Source organism: Engraulis encrasicolus, chromosome 13 (genome assembly GCF_034702125.1).
Source record: "Engraulis encrasicolus isolate BLACKSEA-1 chromosome 13, IST_EnEncr_1.0, whole genome shotgun sequence".
Taxonomy (NCBI): Eukaryota; Metazoa; Chordata; class Actinopteri; order Clupeiformes; family Engraulidae; genus Engraulis; species Engraulis encrasicolus.
Genome location: NC_085869.1, coordinates 31,887,346 through 31,902,345, shown reverse-complemented (window position 1 = coordinate 31,902,345; position 15,000 = coordinate 31,887,346). Strand labels below are relative to the sequence as shown.

The 15,000-nt window shown below is 44.8% G+C and overlaps 3 protein-coding genes across 4 annotated transcripts in view; all 3 read right to left on the bottom strand.

Annotated features, from left to right (window-relative positions):
• Positions 1-4,778, bottom strand: part of mphosph8 (M-phase phosphoprotein 8) — a 44,105-nt gene extending 39,327 nt beyond the window's left edge. For both annotated transcript variants that reach the window (XM_063213702.1, XM_063213703.1), the window contains exon 1: positions 4,529-4,778. In XM_063213702.1, coding sequence (XP_063069772.1) covers positions 4,529-4,630 — 102 coding nt within the window. In that variant the 5' untranslated portion in view covers positions 4,631-4,778. The remainder of the gene's footprint in view (positions 1-4,528) is intronic.
• A 3,896-nt stretch (positions 4,779-8,674) lies between these two features.
• Positions 8,675-10,515, bottom strand: LOC134461686 (E3 SUMO-protein ligase KIAA1586-like). The gene is made up of 2 exons (XM_063214568.1): positions 9,195-10,515; positions 8,675-8,737 (listed from the first exon to the last, which is right to left on the bottom strand). Exon 1 carries the CDS (start codon positions 10,434-10,436, stop codon positions 9,198-9,200), a length of 1,239 nt encoding a protein of 412 aa, XP_063070638.1. The 5' UTR covers positions 10,437-10,515; the 3' UTR covers positions 8,675-8,737; positions 9,195-9,197.
• A 4,127-nt stretch (positions 10,516-14,642) lies between these two features.
• Positions 14,643-15,000, bottom strand: part of aff3 (AF4/FMR2 family, member 3) — a 66,341-nt gene continuing 65,983 nt past the window's right edge. The window contains exon 19 of the mRNA XM_063213700.1: positions 14,643-15,000. This exon is cut by the window's right edge and continues 1,389 nt beyond it. The gene's annotated coding sequence lies outside the window, so the exon portion shown is untranslated.

The window sequence follows — 15,000 nt, the reverse complement described above, 5'->3', positions numbered from 1 at the left end:
GCCTATATCTGCAACATCATTCAGCCTTGTAAGCCGACAAAATTAATGCAGGCAGGTAAATGCAAAAAAAGATATTAATTACAAAGTATATATATATAATTTATTTTTCTTCTTATTTTTTTTTTTCTATTTTTTTTTTCAAAATTTTTTTTGTGTGAAATCGTGGGGCATATCGAACCGTGGGTCATATATCGTGATACAAACCGAATCGTGGGTTGGGTGTATCGTTACAGCCTTAGCGGTGTGCACAAGCCTGGCTCTTTTCTCCCGTATCTGCAGTGGTGGACCCAAGAGGCCCGGAAACAAAAAAAAATGGACGGCTCCCCTCCCAAAACAATAGCTCGTCATTATTAGTAATACTACCCATCAATCAAACAAATGGACTCTCTTGATTGGATGGGCCTGTTTAATGAGGTGAGACTACGTTTTGCACATGCGCTGTTGGTTCACACGCCTTTCATCACCTCTCCCTTCTTCCCATCATTCTCTCCTCCGCCCTTTCCTTTCATCTCTTTCCATCTCTCTCTACCTCCCTGTGGGGACAGCACTGGCCTCCTTTTGCCGTTATAGACCTCTCTCCTCTCACTGGTTTCCGTGTGTGTGTGTGTGTGTGTGTGTGTGTGTGTGTGTGTGTGTGTGTGTGTGTGTGTGTGTGTGTGTGTATACGTACGCTTCCCACTCCCATCAGTCTATTTTTTCCATTCTTCCGCTTCTCCCCTCTCTGCCCCTCCATCACCCTGCTCAATTTGTCCTTGGGTGAGTGACGGTGTGGCATTGAGGAACGCAGGTGGAGGGAGGGTGAGGGTGGCTTTGAGGAAACAGGGGGGTGGACAGTGCAGCTGGATCAGGGGACTTTGTGATCCTGTACCGGTTTACTCCCTCACACAAACATAGTCAAATACATGCCCTCTCTCACACACGTCATACATTAAGCTTAGCTTAACAATCCTCTCTCTGACTCTCACTCACACACACACATACTGATTTCCAAACAACACTCCTCCTCCCACACACACTGCCACGATGAAGCATTCACCGCAGCTGAAAGCAAAACATCACACAGCAGCAGACACACACACACATTGTCGTCTGCCAAGGGACAAGAGTGGCCACAGGGCAGTCCCCTCCACCTACTCAACTTCCTCGATGCCCTTCTAGACTTGCCAGAGCACAGCCAACCAGCCAACCAGCCAGCCAGCCAGCCAGCCCAGGGCTCCGTACAGCCTGCCAAGTTGTGAGCCACGGAGAAAGACTCAGTGTAGAGGGGGGGGTGAATATCAGCACCCAGAAGTATCACAGCTGCAGACACCACTCTACTGAGTCACCAGGGAGGAACCACCCTCTGCTACACCACAGGCACGGTTTAGAGGCACATACACAGCCATGTGCATGCACGTAAGTGCGGACTGCAGAGTGCATGCAGGTCTGTGTGTTTGTGTGTGTAAAAGCATGAATTGACTGTATTCGTTATGCATAATGTGTATATGCATGCAAACAATGCACAGTGTGTGTGTGTGTGTGTGTGTGTGTGTGTGTGTGTGTGTGTAAAGGTGCACTTCTGTTAACTCCTGTAAGACGGTAGACTAGGCCGTCTGTCCAGGTCCCAGCAGACTATGGAAGCGAAGCAATACGGGTGTGTGAGAGGAGGATGTGTGAGGAAAAGAGAGGAGGAGGTGTGTGTGTTGCGGTGCAAAGACAACAGTCATCACCTTATTACAACACGCGCACGCACGCGCGCGCGCACACACACACACACACACACACACACACACACACACACACACACACACACACACACACACGCACACGCACACGCACACGCACACACACACACACACAATCAGGAAAGCCTCCCCTTGGAGTGTGAGCACCACCCGTTCAGGAGACATGGCAGCCAAACTGAAAATGAGGAAGTCTTGCCGGGAAAAAGGACCACTGAAGGCTCCTCGTCTGGCAATAAGGGACGTTTTACCTCACAGGGAAATGGGACTACACCAAACCAGTTCTTTATAGCCTGCTCTACAAAAACAAGGAGCGACCACCATAACATTCACCCTACATCAATCTGCAGCAGCGTAATTTAAACAACAACTCAAAAAATCATACTTTAATCTAAACAATGTGTCATGTGACAGAGGATGCTTTGATCCAGCAATTTATTTTCATTACATGGAAGTAAGCAACCTCTTGTTGTCTTGTCTTCAGGCAGTAGTTTAAGATAGGGTGCGCAGTGCGCACATCCAAAAACACTTGTTGCAGGTGCCAGACAAAAAGGCAGACAGTTGAAAAAAGGTAGGTCTGCACACAGCCAATAAGCTCCAAAAATAAACTTTATTATTCAAAAAGCAACGTTTCGATCACGCTGGATGTTCATCAGGCATCTTTCAGACAAACAAAAAAACCCTGTCATTGAGTAGAGTCCCTTGGCTACTGCTGAGCAGGTACAGAGTGTGAGGTGAATGGAGAAGAGGCGGGTGAGAATGTGTGTCAGAAACACATGTAGTTCTAGACAATGAGTGTAAAGGGAGAGCACAGCAGAAAAGCCAAGCATGACGTGATTCAGCAAAAAAAACACTGCGGAAGTTACCATGATTGTAGACCAAGTTATTTGGGAAACAGGAACTTAATGTAAACATTGTCACGCAGTGTTTATTTCCCAAGCTATTACTTTGCCACTGCTAGATAAGCATGTGTGCTTCCAGTAACTTTATTAATCTCGGTGCAATTTACAAGCATGTTTAACTGCTGGTGATGAGACAACTGCTATACACTTACACTACACTGTGCACACAGAAGACATCATACCACAACCACAATCAAAGCTGTAGTTCCACATTTTTGGGCTTAGCTCAATCAGGCCAGAAGTGTTCACTGCTGGATTATTTTTAATAGCTAGCTGTAAGTAACTTAATGCTAGTACCTTCAAAGTTACCCACCGAGAAAAAGACGGACAACCAGTCTTGATAAGGTATCCCCAAGATTAGTACATCAGTGATGATGTAGCCCACACTATCGATGCCAGAGCCAGTAAAGCAGGATTGCACGGTGACGTACACTCTAGAGCAGGGGTCAGGAACCTTTTTGGTGGAGAGAGCCATAAACGCCAATTTTTTTAAAAGAAATTTTCATGAGAGCCATACCATTTTAAAAACACTGAATACAATCAAAAGCATGTTTCAATTAAGCCCAACAATTTTAGAGTGTACTGTCAAGTTATTGCTTTTATTGATAACAGGTAAGTATAGGGTTGCCAACTGTCAACTTCATTATGGTGAAGGTCTGGGAGAATTTTGTATTTTTTAGATGTAATTTCCTGCATTTTAACACTTTTTAACATCCCTTGTCCCGTTTCAACTCAATATGGAACCCATACTTTTATTTATAAATACAGGACGATTCAGTAGTTCAAGGGATGGTTGGCAACCCTAGATAAGTAAGAGCCATATACAGTTCCCAAAAGAGCCACATGTGGCTCTAGAGCCATAGGTTCCTGACCCCTGCTCTAGAGCTACTTGTGTTGTAGATTGATTGTCCACTCAATGGAAGAATGCAAGTTCAGGAGTCACTTAGCACTTCATTGCCCTGATAGGTTGGGCTGCCTTCAGCAATGCGACAGCCGTTGTTTTCTTCCAACTAAGGACACAACTAGGCTACAAAAACATGTAACTAAACGGGCCAACTGTAGTGCTTTTAAAACTAAGAAGAAGTTAGTTGAAGGACGGTAGCCAAGGCTGTCCGCCCATTGCCAACCAGTTAATTTCCAAGGTAAACAAGGCACCCGCCACAGCTAAGGCACCCCTGTGTGTAGGCCTATATCAACTTTATAAACACGCCAGTCAGACTAACTACTCCAACAATAACACAACATACCCCCTAAGCCGATTGCCAAGAGTACTTGGTAAACTGATAACAATTCCTCTACTACAACGAAAACAAATCTACTACTATTCTAATAACCTCCCCTTTACTGAATAGGCATGCTGCTTACTTAGCAAGCTAGCAATGTAGCTATGATGAAAAAAACAACTGTTCTCGAGAAGCACAACATTTCTTCAGCAGCCAGTCATGGTAACGTGGCGGTCTCAGTTCCGCCAAATAATAGACAGAGCAGCTAACAACATGGATGAAAAGGCTCTGGAAGGTAGCTGCATGGCACAGCACATAGCCATCAGCTGCCATAGTGAGGCCCACTAGCCTACAGGAGGCAGTGCAACTATTTATCCTTGGCCTGGGGAACCCAAGGAGGAATTGCGCTTTAGCTACCTTGCCTGGCTAGCAATGAAAGTCGTGTCAGCTTAAGTTAAAACGTGCAAATGGCTGCACTTTCAACAGCAGTGGGATGTTTTGCAACGGGTGTTGGTTACTACTTTACCACATTATTGCATGTTTCAGGAAAAACAACCATGAAATTCAAGTAAGTTGAAAGTAGGAACTAACAAGTCCACATGCTAGCAAGCTGGCTATTTAGCTTCACTGCTAGCAAAGGTTCCTGAGAGGCTTGCCAACACCCCCTCCCTCCCAAACTCACCTCCTCCACTCGCATGTCAATAATTCTCTCCACTTCGTACACATCTTCCGGTTCGTCTTCTTCACTATCCCCGCCATCTGGTCTATCTGCTCCAGAAGCCATCTCGACCGAAGGAAGACCAAAATTGCAAGTTGCTTTCTTGTTTGCGCGCTTATCCCCCGATTTCTAGACACACCGCCGTCCCAAAGACTGGGCTAAGCAACGACGCAGCCGCTACGGCAGTCCTTGCAAAGTAGCCTACTGAAGCGAAAGTCTGGGCAGTGGGGCGGTCGGCTGGCAAGGTTGTGCTAGGCAGAATTCTATTGGCCAAACGACTTTCACGAGACCAATCACATCGGAGACGACGATGATTTACTGGATTTGGCTCCAATAGCATGAAAGACATATTCGCTCGTGCCAGCCAGTGTACACATGCGTCGGAAATATGAACTCACGGTGCCCATCCACTAGTCAGTTTTACGCAAGCCGTACCAACGCATTCAATTCATTTTCAATGAAATGCGGCATATCGTCGTTACCGGACTCGCAATGCATGTTGGGATTCCGGCACGGCGAGCGTGGCTCGGGGGCACGTCAAAAAGTTGAGCTCTCCTGAAAGTTATGCAAATTAGCAGCGGCTGACGGACTGCGTTACCCAATGACTGTTGATTACATGAAGATGTCCCATGATACCTGTGGTCATCATGAAGGTGCATTTCCCTCGGTAAAAGTAGATTTTTGACATCTGTCGAACTTTTGGGTGTACAAAATATAGACTACAAGCATGTATGTTGCATGTGCTTATGATACCTGGGTTCAAATGATTATGTTCGATTTCGACCATAAGCATAACAACACGAGGCCAAGCTGTGTGTGGAAAAAACACATGTGCCGAGTTCGGTAAGAGCATTTTGAACTGTAATTTAGGGGCAGTTGGTTTGCTATATGGATAAAAACGGCTAGAAATGTAGATTGATATACTTCCTGTATATAACTCCCGGGCCACGCGAGCTGTAGTAGCAGTGCGTCGACACTGGGACATCCAGTACGTCTAGCTGCGATAACGTAACGCCAGTGCTTAATTTGTAAATCAGCAGGTAACGGAACGCAAAGTAGACTTAAAGACACGTCGATGACGACATGGACTGAGGTCCCGGAACGCACACCAAAAAAAAAAAAAAAAAGGCACTTCTACAGCTGTTACACATACACATTGCACATACAAGCGTCATTTCAAACAACATCACTTTAATAAAATAAATGACATAAGATTGCGTTACCAAAAACGAGCGCTACATGAAGTGCAGGGTCCGAATTACAAATGTGGCTGTTGTTAAAAAATGCATGTGTAGTCTGGATACGATACGCAATTCATTACGTCATCGATTTGCTTGCCATCGCTCAACATCCCTGACACAGGGTAGGCGCTAGCTTGTAGAGGGAGATAATGGCCCACACACACACGCCAAGATTTCAGGGGTCCCTTGCTGGTGCACATCTCTTCGAGGGGCATGGGTAAACAACAGGGGGACAACAACCATAAAAACACTGTTGGCAGTGCAACACACATCCACGAAAAGAGGTCGATGGCGCACCATGCATGTCCGGTCCAAAACACATTTGGTATTATCTCAAAGCGTAAAATGAAACGTCATCACTTTACACAGCAGGGCAGGCTACTAGCAAAGTGAGCACACAGACGCGCGACAGACCAATCCAGACACCCACTAAAACAAACCATCCTACTGCTGTGTTTTGTTGCCAAAATCACTGTATGTAATGAATAGTTTACAATAGTACATGAACAGTAGTGCGACCACCAGTCATCCAATAACACTCAGTTGCAGGTAAGCTTACGTCTGAAATGTGAAAAACACTATTTTGTAACCGATCAATCTTCAAGCACCACCCAACTCTTCCTTCATCATGAAGATGTTCACAGCACTCCCCTGTCGTTTAGGCATGATATATGTATTGAAATACCATTTAGAGAGCATTGCCAAACTCTCCTTAAGACAAGTAAAAGCAAAACATGACGAGCAGGGGCACAGATTTTAAAGCGCACGAAATTGGAAAAGAGAAAGTAACTATTACACCCGAGTCCGTCTACACAGCGCAACAAACCCATCCTTTAGCCGAACCAAAAGAAAAAAGTTAGCAACAATCGCACCGGGCAAGCAGACCCAAGTCAGCATGTCGCGGAATGCAAAATTAATAACCATATTCCCTTACCTTTAGCACGCGGTCGTGATCTTGGGTCTGCCGCAATTATTCCATATAAATCCAGAGGTGAACACACGCAACACAGCTAGCAAGCTATGTGCTAACATTGATTTGCTTTTTCTTTCCCGTTTCTTCAGTAGGCCATTACATTGCCCACACATCCAAAGATGTCAATGTCTATAATGATGTATGTATGTGGTAATTGTGTTTTTTTTTTAGCTATTAAGATATTAGAACATATCAATATTACAAAATCACACGAGACGTACATTCTGAAAACAGATGACTAGATTGTTGTTATTTTGTTGCTCTGCAGAATATCTCGCGATAATAGGTTAGGTGACGTAGACAACACTACGGTGCGCCTTTGAGGACAAACGCCTTGTTTCATCAAACACTTAATTATATCCACCAGTAGATGGCGACTGCGCACTTCAAATAATAGTCAAAACCTTCTTCCAGAACTCAAACTGGAGTGGATATGCTCATATTCAGATCAGCATAAACAGTACCTGCACTACGAACAAAATACTCTGCACGTTAACCCTCTACTACACACACTTTGGCTACCATGATCGAGAACATTCCAGTCCATTTCGGTGCGATTTTTTGACAGTTTATTGGTTTTAAAACTATTTTTGACCCTCCTTATTGTGTGATAATGGTATGAAATCATATGGACATTTTTCACTGTCAGAGAGCCATAGACATTTTCCACAAAGCAGTGTGACATTGCACTTAAAAACAATATGTCTTACAACTCTATATAAGGAGAATTATTGTTTGGAGGGAAATATAGTGTATGTTCATTTCATATTTCACCCATGCAACAAATCCAATAAAAAGTTCTGAAGATGTTGGTGGACTTAAACTATAGGTTTGCAGAGAACTACATACAGTATGAACATTTCATAAGATTGTGCAAACATAGGTTTGCAGAGGACTATATACACAATATGTACACTTAAGATTGTGCAAACATAGGTTTGCAGAGAACTATACACAATATGTACACTTAAGATTGTGCAAACATTGGTTTGCAGAGGACTATACACAATATGTACACTTAAGATTGTGCAAACATAGGTTTGCAGAGGACTATACACAATATGTACACTTAAGATTGTGCAAACATAGGTTTGCAGAGGACTATACACAATATGTGCACTTGAAATTGTGCAAACATAGGTTTGCAGAGAACTATATACAGTATGTACACTTCATAAGATTGTACAAACATAGGTTTGCAGAGAACTATATACAGTATGTACACTTCATAAGATTGTGCAAACATAGGTTTGCAGAGAACTATATACACAGTATGTACACTTAAGATTGTCCATCCTCATTGGGTGGGGGGTGGGAGCGGGGTGAGGGTCAAACACATAAAACTATTAACAGTATGTACACGGGTCACAATATGAGGGTCTCCGTCCTGGGGGGTGAGGGTCACAATTGCAGTCCTTCCTCACTGGGTGAGGGTCCTCACTTTGGGTGAGGGTCACAATGCAGTCCTTCCTCACGGGGTGGGAGGGGTGGTGAGGGTCACAATGCAGTCCTTCCTCACGGGGTGGGGGTGGGTGGGGGGTGAGGGTCACAATGCAGTCCTTCCTCACGGGGTGGGGGTGGGTGGAGGGTGAGGGTCACAATGCAGTCCTTCCTCACGGGGTGGGAGGGGTGGTGAGGGTCACAATGCAGTCCTTCCTCACGGGGTGGGGGTGGGAGGGGGGTGAGGGTCACAATGCAGTCCTTCCTCACGGGGTGGGGGTGGGTGGGGGGTGAGGGTCACAATGCAGTCCTTCCTCACGGGGTGGGGGTGGGTGGAGGGTGAGGGTCACAATGCAGTCCTTCCTCACGGGGTGGGGTGGGTGGGGGGGTGAGGGTCACAATGCAGTCCTTCCTCACTGGGTGGGGAGGGAGGGGGGTGAGGGTCACAATGCAGTCCTTCCTCACGGGGTGGGGGTGGGAGGGGGTGAGGATCACCGGGTGTAAGCACCAGTGTCCATCCTAATGAAAGAGAGAAAGAGAGAGGAAGAGAGAGACCGTGTTTGTATGTGTGTGAGCGGATTGCGAGGAACACACACACAGGTAAAAGATCCAAATATTTTGGAATATGCTATTGACAGGCTGTCAAATTGTAAAAGACTTACTTCTGCCGCGCACACACACACCAGAGGTGTCAAAAGTAAAGTACTTTTGTGGTGTAATTACAACACTAGCACATAGCATTACATAGATGTTACGCCATTTACTCCAGTGTACCTAATGAGACAGACTGTGTTGTTAAACACTGAAAAACTATCAAGGACCACACACACACACACACACACACTCATTGAAGTGAGTGCGCGCGCGCTGTGCGTGCGTGTGTGTGTGTGTGTGTGTGTGTGTGTGTGTGTGTGTGTGTGTGTGTGTGTGTGTGTGTGTGTGTGTGTGTTACGGACAACAAATGCAAATTACTCACCATTTAGCTGCTCATAATATTCCACATCACCAGCATGTCAGGATTCTCCTCCCTCTCTCTGTTGCGCGTTTTACTGCGTGCGTCTGTCGCGTTTCTGTGTCCCTTGGAAACCCACGATCTGACGTAAGGGACAGGGTTGAATTTATCCAGTGGTGGTCCAACAAGATTCAGGAACAGCAAAGATGATATGGTGGGTATGAGCAGAGAGCCACGATGGGGAGTGCATATCAGATTCATTTGAGAAAAGCCACGCTCACATTCAGCACTTGCAATGGGAATACTGTTGACAGCAACAAGTAATTCCCTCAGTTCATCGGGCATGTCGTTTCCATCCGAGTCCCTGTATGCCCTGTAGGCCCGTAGGACAGCGCGTGGGTTTGTGATGTTGAAGCGTTGGCACAGTGACTCAACCTCAGTCTCTCCATACAACGCATCTGCTCCATCAGGCCAATACTGTGCGTAAAGTACCTTCAACTCCTCAATGAATTTGTTATATCCAGTTTTGTCTGGCACGCGACCTCCTTGCGATAGCATGCGCTCCTCCAGGTTTTTGGCCACAGTTAAGAAAAACTGCTTGTGGTCGAGTGATTTGTCACTTGGCTTTCCTCCATTCAGTGTGACACCTTGGAATGAGTTTTCAACGATCCCCCTTTGGCTCAGTTCAGTGTAGCGCCCTGGCCGTTCTGACATTGCCTCGAGTACTCTGATTTCACGTGAAATTGTCTTGTGTGCTGAAATGATGGTGACGTCTCTTTTTTGAAGCTCAACTGAAAGCTCAGACAATTCTTGTAGTGCATCGCACATAATGCCTAAATTGTTCACAAAGGCATGTGAAGACAGGCGCATAGCAAGCCCGCTGTATGTGCGCCTTGTGATGCCATCGCGAGAGGGGTCGTCGGATGCCGTTTGGAAATGTTTGTAAAGTGCTGGGTAATTCTTCCACACAGCGTCGACTGTTCTAAAACTTGAGGCCACCCACCTGGTATCTAGAATTCGACCTATTTTGCATAGTTGTACATCGAGGCTCTCCGCAGCCGTTCTCAGTTCCAATCGGTTTTTGTTGGATGTGCTATACAGTGCATACAGCTTGTCCATCAGACTTTTAAAGTGATTTACGGCGCCCATCTCTTTCACTACGTCGGCAACCGCGAGCTCAAGTCTGTGGGCTGAGCAGTGCCACAGAGTGATGTTGGGGAACATTGTCTGGAGCCGACTCGCCACTCCACTTTTACGCCCCAACATAACGGACGCACCATCACAAGTTACCCCAATGAGGGTTTTAGACAGAAATTCCTGGGTGAAATGAAGACGCTCCAGGGCAGTCAGCAGTGCATGGACAATGCCGTGGGCAGTTAGATCATCTAGCTCGACAAGCTCAGTGAAAATATTGGTGGGTCGGACAGGCTGTTCATTACACACTGGCCCATACTGTCTACTCTGGCTTTCTCCAGAATGTTTGCGGCTGCCAGGTGAGCTTTAGTACGGGCATGTTCGAATACTTTTTTCCGGAGTGCGCGTTGCTGTTTTTTGATATCCAAAGCCGATGATGACACTGTACTGGACACCCACTCTTTGGCAAGTTTCAGCCCCCCAGTCTTAAGTGGCCCCAATGTCCCCACTTTTTGACAGGTTGTGCAGCCTAAACCTAAACTCCCCATAACCAGCCAGGGGTTGTATGACTGTTTGATTTTAAACTGCTCTGGCGTCCAAATATGTGAGCATCCTCCCTTCCCGGATCTCTCGCTTGCCCCATCCTGCTCTCCTCCGCTGTCCCCGCTCTCCTCTCCTGAACCCTCCATGCTAACTGTCCCAGTTGTCACCTCTTGCTCCAGCTCGGTTGTTTCTTGCTGTGATGCTGTAGCACTGGTCTGGTGGTCGTCGTGGCTTTGTCCTTCAACTGCATCTGGCTGGTTGTCCTGATCCGCGGCAGCTGTGTAGTCTGTATCAGCACCGGTCGTAGCTAGCTGCACCTGCACGCTAGAACTAGGAGCTGTTGAGGCGGTGGGAGAACTAGCCGTTCTACTTGCTTCGTGGATGCTAGCAGCGACGCTGCTGTCCCCATCGCCGGTTGCTTTGTAGCGTTTTGACTCCTCTCTCTCTTCCTTTTTCTTGAAAAATGAAGTTAAACTCATCTGTCGTTTAGACATTTTAAAAGTAAAACTTTTCTCCTGCACAAGTTGATTGTCCCTCTCACTGACACACTGACCTCCGTCTGACCTGTATTTGCCGCCAGTATTAATTTTCCATTCTGTTCCTCTTGAGGCGTGGTTTGTATGTCAACGTCAAGCGACCAGTAACATTGAATAGACATGAAGGTATGAAGATTTATTATAAAAACCTAATCCATCAATTTATTTTTGTACAATTTATGAATAGAAGTTATGGGCTACTACATTTAAAAACCTTTTAATAAAAAAAAATAAAAAAGAACTTTTTTTTTTTTAATCATTCACGAGAGGTGGGGGATCAGCCAAAATAAGTCCCGGAACACGGGGGGGTCAAAATGACGAGGTGGGGGATCCTGTTCCGGCATGTTCCGGCTCAAATTAAGCACTGCGTAACGCTATAATGGATCTCCGGCCTCAAGTAGACCTATCCGTACTGTCAACAAAAACAACATACAAGCGAAGCGACCATACATTTCTAAACCGAAATAATCATCTGTCAACGACACATTCATGATGCATGATTCAAGTCATTTCAAGTCAAGTGTAGGCCTATTGTCAAAAATCTAGGCTATACAGGGTTAGCACAGAAGTTTGAAATTGCGTTTGACCATCAGTCTCCAATGTGCAGTTTAGGAAAAAATATTTTAAATAAGACATTGGTAATAATATCTCTCTCTCTCTCTCTCTCTCTCTCTCTCTCTCTCTCTCTCTCTCTCTCTCACACACACACACACACACACACACACACACACACACACACTAATTGACAAAGCTGCGTGGCTTGGAGCATTGACCCGGCTGAAAAAGACAATCCTCAGAGTTGGGAGACATTGTCAGAGTAGAGGGCAGCAAGTTTTATTCCCAGATAACTTTGTATGTGATGATCACATTTTCTTTGTCAAATTTCACAGTTGCATGACACTGCGGTTTGTAGACTCCAGGTCTACCCATCAATGGGATGACCAGGTGTTGGATTAGATTTAAGATTTGGGTGAAAATTTCAAAGTGGTCCCTCATTTTTTCCTCAGCTGTATAAATATATATATATGAAGAGTTCAGATGCAAAACCCCCTAACTCCATTTCTGAAGACCTGCACTTCTATATTTTTAGAGAACCCCATTGTTGGTTTGGTATACATTCATGTACTTGATAATACATATAAATAGTTATATTACATAAACAAAATTAAAAAATATGCAATTTTGATAGCTTTGTATTAAATAAAAATGAATTAAGATTATTTTCTGAAATGGCACTTAGGGGGTTTTGCATCGGAACTCTTCATATATATATATATATATATATATATATATATATATATATATATATATATATATATATATATATATATATGTTATCTTAACATTGTTGTTTATTCATTTGTTAAGCACTTTGAGCTGCATGCCTTGTATGATACTGTGCTATACAAATACAGTTTATTTTTTATTTATTATTATATATACACCGTAGCCTGCAGTTACAGTATCGCAACCATGTCTTATGGCGTGGCGTCTGGAGGTGTTGGTGCAGACACCACACCAGAAGCAGACGTAGGCCTCGATGGTCACAGGCACAGGCTACACCCGTGCGTGATACCTGTACTAGCCACCAGGGGTCACATGTGAGCTACACTAATTTTGTGATCTGAAGTCTAGGCCTACTGTTCTAGTAGTCATGGGCTGAATCTCAAATGGTGCACTTGTGCACTTCAGTGTCCATGTTTCAGTGTGTATGCCGTATTAGTTACGCACTGAAACATAGTGCCTGAAGTGCACAAGGGCGCCATTTGAGATCCAACCATGGACTAAATCTGTTCTTAATTTCATAGTAACACATGTCAGCACATATATTTTGTGTTGTTTATTTGCAGGCATTTAGACTTAAATGACTGTCAATTCCTGAATGTCACCAGGTGGTTGGTATCAGTATCACGGATCTCTCAAGTATCACCGCACCTCTGAGGCTCATGGGGCCGTCAGTAATGCAGCAATGTCCCACAAAATGAAAACCCCAAGTGAAATAAAAAATCAAACTTTACATTGGCGATGAATTCAATGGCCAGTCACAAACTGTATACTGTATGTCGGTACTAGATCTGTTGTGCAATGTATAGGGCAGTCAGGGCTAAGTGGTTAGTGTGTCAGACTTGTAGCCCAAAGGTTGTTGGTTCGACTCCCAACCCAACAGGTTGGTAGGGGGAGTCATTAACCAGTGCTCTCCCCATCCTCCTCCATGACTGAGCATGGTACCGTCCTGCGGCACTGCTCCCTTTCAGGCACCATTGGGCGCTGCCCCCTTGCATGGGTGAGGCATATATGCAATTTCACAATGTGCTGTGGAGTGCTGTGTCACGATGGCAATGGAAGTTGGGCTCTCACGTTCAGTTTCACAAAGAGTAAAGGGGCCTAGGGCACCAAATTGACTAGCACTGGCCCTAGACCTACCACATGCATACCGGTCAGTAAGAAAACATTCCTCACATTTTTTAACAGTCTCAAATTAATATGCCATGCCAGAGGCAGTAGAAAAGTTCTCTGATATGAAACAAATATTGCCTATGTTATGCTCATTTTAAGCTACCAAACTTTTCAGGGAATACAGGAAAACCACATGACCAAAAGTTGCTGAAAAACTTTAATAACAACGTATTACAATTCTATAAATAGTATTTGCATAGATGGAAAAAAACAAATGAATACGCTGACTACACAGACAGAAAATACCAAATGTATCCATAGGCAATCTGTGAGATGTTTACTTTCCTTGACAAATACAAAAAACTTGACATATTTGCACAACAAAAACGTGTACAAAAAAGATATAGAAAACCAAAACATATATTATTCACATTCAGATTCCTCATAGTCTCACTGATAACTGGACTTGGACTGGAAACGGCTGCAAGAGACTGATGATTTGACTTCATGGCACAATGTCTAACTCTAAAATCCTCTTCACATGGGCAACTACAGAATTTCATCAACAACATTGCAAACATAAGCCATCATAATGTACAGTAGAAGAATGACATCCTTACAAATACCCTTACATACTATTAAAATGTTTTGTTTTTAACCACATGTTTAAAAACAAAAAATGTGGCACATTTGGCAAAGCAGTGGACACACAGTCAATTAAAATGGCGCCCTTTTTCCAGTTCAGTCTCTGCACTGTGTACAGCTGGTCAAGGCCTCCTCTAGTCGCTGCACCGATCTCTGACAAAAAGGAGCCGTCACCATGTGACTCTGTTGGCTGTCAGCCATTTTGTTTTTATAGGCCTATCGAGGGGAAGTGCTGCAGTCTCTTGAGTCCTGTTGTTGTGTCTCATCTCCCCCCTCTGCACGACATGGTGATCACAGTAAACAGTTATTCCTGAAAAAGCAGTTTTTTTGTGTGTAACAGAGGACTGTAGCACTGTCTACACTGTGTATGCTGTGCCTATAGCTGCACAGGGTGCTGTTTGCCCTTCTGGGGCGCTAAAGGGATCCAGGAGAGGCAGCGCTGGAGCTCCTTGTGAAGGCCTTTGGCTGAATAAGCAGGCAGTGGAGTGTGACTTATGAGGCAGCGTCTGTGATCCTGATTTAGGGGCTGTTTCTTGGGTGAATGAGAAAGGCAGAGGAAGAGAGGGGACGCGTAT